A 5,305-nucleotide genomic window follows, 5' to 3' on the forward strand; every position below is an offset into this window, starting at 1 on the left:
TCTTAATAATAGCAGAACACCAGCTCTGTCTTTTACTATTCAGTTCCATGAGGCAAACTGGAACTATGTTAGAAACAGGCTTGGGTTTTTGGGTGACTTCATTGCAGACCTAGAATTTTTAAATTTTAAATTCTGTACTAAAAGCAATGATTACTTTTTATATAAGAACTGGTTAAGAATTAAGACAGCTTAACTTTTGTAGGGTTCTATTTCCTTTACTTTTATGTTCTCGGTGACATTTTTTTTCCTGTACTCAGGGCTTCAAACTGTTGAGAACATGCTTCCGGGAAGTGTAATAGATGTATCTATTTATAAACTCAGATTTTATTTCATTTTATTTTATTTTGGCCATGTCACGTGGCTTGCAGGATCTTAGTTCCCTGACCAGGGATTGAACCTGTGACCTCAGAGTGCAAGTTAAGAGTCCTAACCACTGGACTGTTGGGGAATTTCCCACAACTCAGATTTTATATTATTGTTTCATTTTTCTATATTATAATATGCCTTCCCAAATTATAGAAGGATATACTGATATTTGAGCACTTTATCCCTTACAGTTTTTTTCCTACATAAGGATGGATGAAGAACCCATAATTTATAGTATTACTACTCTAAACCAGGATTTTCAGCAGAGGCATACACCAAAAAATATTAAGCATAAATTGGATCCTAATGAATTGCCATTAACCAAGAAGAAGCTGAAACACCAGAAACCTTGTAAAAGACAGCACAAAAATATAGCAGAAGATGTCAATGATGAAGGTAAGCTACATTAAAACAGAGTATTCAGTAAACATGTAGAGAATGCCTAAAATTGTATACTGACATGCTATGCACTGGGGGATACAAAAATACAACAGTTTCTAAATTTAGTTAGAAAATGAAAATGTACAAGCAAAAATGTAAATGTTAATTTAGTGCAGATAACGCTAAAGGCCAAATGTTAAATGCTGTAAATAATTTAAAAGATACCTTGGATAGTTTAGAAATTTCACTGCTAAAGTGGGAGTTTATTTAGACTTTAGAGGAAGAATATGATTTGAATAGAAAAGCGTTGGAAAGTAATTCCCTTGAGACAACAATGGTAAATGAAGGACAATGACTAGCTGTGGCTGTTTGAGAGGATTGAGTTAGATACCTTGATTGGAAGCCAGAAGTTGTATAGTGTGAGAAATAAATATTTTCGACTGATTGATCTCTGGGCTAGAGTGTTGTATACTTTGTGCCATAATCTTTGATGTAACTATTTACATAAGCAGAACATAAATGTATTTCTTTTAAATTTGGAGCACAAAATAGATTGGGTAAATCATTGTCAAGTGCCACTGAGAATCCAGGTGAAGTTTGGGATCCTGATGTGAATTAGCAGCAAGCTGTTTGACTTCCTTCATCAGATATCTGTAACAGTGCACAAGGTGTATAACATGGAAAATGAGCAGTTGGCATCAGTGCAATCACTCAGGTGACCCATCACTAGGTTTAAGTTGGGTGATTAAGGCATGGTGGTGATAACTAATGAAGAGACTGTAAGAGATGCTTGACAACCATATTGGGGAAGAAATTCAGTGGGAGGAAGGAAGTTGATATGAAAGATAAAGGTGATACTCAAAAATTATTTTTTTTTTACATATTAAATGTCCCCGAGTTGAATGACAAAAATAAGCCTGCCTTGTATAGCTTTTGATCTTCCAACTGGTGAAATATAGGTCCATCAAGGATGCTGGCAGCTTTTTTTTTTTCTTAAAGATTTTTTTTTTTCCTGATGTGGACCATTTTTAAAGTCTTTATGGAATTTGTTACAATATTATTTCTGTTTTATGTTTTGGCTTTTTAGACGTGAGGTATGTGGGATCTTAACTCCCCAACCAGGTCTCAAACCCACAGCCCCTGTATTAGGAGGCAAAGTCTTAACCGCTGGGCCATCAGAGAAGTCCCTAGCTTCTTATTCTTACCATAACACCATCACTGGTTCTATACTTGCATGAAACACTATGAACCTTAATATATGACAGAAGAATAAACAAACAGTATTTGTTGACTTCCTAATCTAAATTGTAGCCTCTTTTAACTTTTCATGTTGGAAAACTGCTCAGTGCCTGAATGAATCAATTGGCATTCTGCAGTTTTCTTGCTCAGCTTATCTTTCTTTTCTTTTTTTGGGGGTGGGGAGAAAAGTGATGGTAAGCTTTGGAGGCAGCATTAGTGAATTAGGGACTCTGTTTTGCTGTGAATTGATTGTGTTATATTAGACAAAAAGCCTATGGAAAAAAATGAGATTTTTTAAAACTTCTATTTCAGTATTATCTAAAACTGTTTGAAAATATTTTGCAGGCCTGTTGTGAGAATCAAGAATTGACATGTATTTGATGTGTTCTTAACTGTAAATTACTCTTTCAGCATTGTGTTTATTCATCCAGTCATATTGCTTCATCTAATTTTGATTCTGCTTGTGTTTTCAATCCTCTCAGGAGATGTCTTGCCTCTTCCATGGAGGCTCATTTCTAAAATCCTGGGTGTCTTGTGCCTTCTCCTAATGGCCATGGCCATGGTGGTAGCTGTTGTTACTGCAAACTGTAAGTAAATACAGAAACTTCCAAATTGTGTTCCCCTCAGGAGCGCTGTTTCATTTCATGGAATATGATAAGCCAAAACAGGCTGAGAATAATTTTAGCTTACCAAAATTCTTCCTTTTTTATTTTCTTGAAAATTGCTGATTTATTTTTATGAAATATAGTCTTTGAGTATCTCATTTTTGAGGTTTCAATTTAAAATAAGAACTGCTCATGATATTTGACTGTTTTTGCAGCATCTTCCAAAAAATCACCTCTCAAAATCCAGCAGAAAGGTAGGTTTTACAGACTGATTTCTTAAACTGATTTAAAAGTATTATTGTGCTGGTCAGAGACCCAGGTTCTATCCCTGGGTCCCTGGAGAAGTGAATGGGTACCCACTCCAGTATTCTTGCCTTGAAGAATTCCATGGACAGAGAAGTCTGGCGGGCGATACAGCTCACGGGGTCGCAAAGAGTCGGACATGACTAAGCGACTAACACTATCACTGTCTATCCACACACACAGAGATTTCTCTGGGCAAGTTACTCTAGGATGTGTAATAGAAAATATAAGACATAATTCCGGCCATCAAATAACTTACAGTCTTGTGAAACTGAGGTTTGTGTATAATTAACTGAAAGACAGGAAGACAGGGGTAAGGTTTTCTGGGATGTTTTAAGAAATTGTTGTAAGACTTCATATGTTTGTAGGGGAATAGAAATACTTGTAATGAGAACAAATTTTGGAGAAGTAGAGTTTATATTACAGGGGCAAAATATTAACAAACATTAATCTAATGGAGATGTAATGTGAAGACATTCTAGCCCTGAAATGCTGTAATATCAAAGTATGGAGATAAGAACATGAATAGATTCTAGGTCACCAGTATCATATACTATATGAAGGGTACAAAACGTCTCAGAAGTGAGAGAAAAAGAAAAATTTTCATTCCAATTCATAATTTTATTTTGAGTAATTTTTGTGTTTATGAAATGTTACTCTCATGACAAAGGTGTACTTCTGTTCACAAGGCGTATCTAAGAAATAATAAAGTCAGGCTTTGTGATTTTTTTTTTTTTCCCCCAATGCAATCATAGAGAACCTGTGTCTTGGACCTCAGTGTCATTCTTGTCCAGAGAATTGGGTTTGGTTCAGATGCAGCTGTTACTACTTTTCCAAGGAAATGTTAACTTGGATAGAGAGTCAAAGTGCCTGTTCATCTCTAAATTCCAGTCTCATCAAGATAAACAAGGAGGAGATGGTAAGTTGTGAAACAGAGCATCATAATGGTATGTGAAATATGTGAAGTCGATTGAGTGGATTAAGCTGAGAATTATTTGCACTTACCTGACCTCAGCACTAGACAAATGGCTGAAGGATATGACTAGTTTATCTTTTGTTTACATTTTCATATGCAAAATGTGCCACTGGACCAGGCTCTTATGTAAAGGGGAGAGATGTTTTGAAATAATAAGTAGAAAGACCTTCATGTACAGACAGATACTGTTAGAATCGCCTTACACAAGGCACCTAGAATAGTCAAACTCAGAGTCAGAAAGTACATTGGTAGATGCTAGCGGCAGGGGAGTACATTGCGGGGGAGGGGTGAAGGGGAGTTATTGTGTAGTGGGGACAGAGTTTTGGTTTCAGTTCAGTTCAGTCGCTCAGTCTTGTCTGACTCTTTGCAACCCCATGAATTGCAGCATGCCAGGCCTCCCTGTCCATCACCAACTCCCGGAGTTCACTTAAACTCACATCCATCGAGCTGGTGATGCCATCCAGCCATCTCATCCTCTGTCGTCCCCTTCTCCTCCTGCCCCCAATCCCTCCCAGCATCAGAGTATTTTCCAATGAGTCAACTCTTCGCATGAGGTGGCCAAAGTACCAGACTTTCTAGCTTTAGCATCATTCCTTCCAAAGAACACCCAGGACTGATTTCCTTTAGAATGGACTGGTTGGATCTCCTTGCAGTCCAAGGGACTCTTAAGAGTCTTCTCCAACACCACAGTTCTAAAGCATCAATTCTCTGGCACTCAGCCTTCTTCACAGTCCAGCTCTCACATCCATACATGACCACAGGAAAAACCATAGCCTTGACTAGACAGACCTTTGTTGGCAAAGTAATGACTCTGATTTTGAATATGCTGTCTAGGTTAGTCATAACTTTCCTTCCAAAGAGTAAGCGTCTTTTAATTTCATGGCTGCAATCACCATCTGCAGTGATTTTGGAGCCTCCCAAAATAAAGTCTGACACTGTTTCCACTATTTCCCCATCTATTTCCCATGAAGTGATGGGACCAGATGCCATGATCTTAGTTTTCTGAATGTTGAGCTTTAAGCCAACTTTTTCATTCTCCTCCTTCATTTTCATCAAGAGGCTTTTTAGTTCCTCTTCACTTTCTGCCATAAAAGTGGTGTCATTTGCATATCTGAGGTTATTGATATTTCTCCCGGCAATCTTGATTCCAGCTTGTGCTTCTTCCAGCCCAGTGTTTCTCATGATGTACTCTGCATATATGTTAAATAATCAGGGTGACAATATACATCCTTGACGTACTCCTTTCCCTATTTGGACCAGTCTGTTGTTCCATGTCCAGTTCTAACTGTTGCTTCCTGACCTGCCATACAGGTTTCTCTAGAGGCAGGTCAGGTGGTCTGGTATTCCCATCTCTTTCAGAATTTTCCACAGTTTATTGTGATCCACACAGTCAAAGGCTTTGGCATAGGCAATAAAGCAGAAATAGATGTTTTTC

General features: G+C 37.7%; 1 protein-coding gene across 4 annotated transcripts in view; it reads left to right on the forward strand.

The window, feature by feature from the left end:
* Nucleotides 1-494: 494 nt before the first annotated feature.
* LOC105002134 (natural killer cells antigen CD94-like) overlaps nt 495-5,305 on the forward strand; it is a 19,706-nt gene continuing 14,895 nt past the window's right edge. For 2 of the 4 annotated variants that reach the window (XM_010858640.1, XM_010858642.1), the window contains exons 1-4: nt 496-762; nt 2,469-2,573; nt 2,807-2,845; nt 3,650-3,813. In XM_010858640.1, the coding sequence (XP_010856942.1) occupies nt 576-762; nt 2,469-2,573; nt 2,807-2,845; nt 3,650-3,813 (495 nt within the window). In that variant the 5' untranslated portion in view covers nt 496-575. Of the gene's footprint in view, nt 763-2,468; nt 2,574-2,806; nt 2,846-3,649; nt 3,814-5,305 lie in introns of all 4 variants that reach the window. The other 2 variants (XM_010858641.1, XM_010858639.1) reach the window with 2 other exon arrangements.

The sequence above is a fragment of the Bison bison genome, unplaced genomic scaffold (genome assembly GCF_000754665.1).
Source record: "Bison bison bison isolate TAMUID 2011002044 unplaced genomic scaffold, Bison_UMD1.0 scf7180017864390, whole genome shotgun sequence".
NCBI lineage: Eukaryota > Metazoa > Chordata > Mammalia > Artiodactyla > Bovidae > Bison > Bison bison.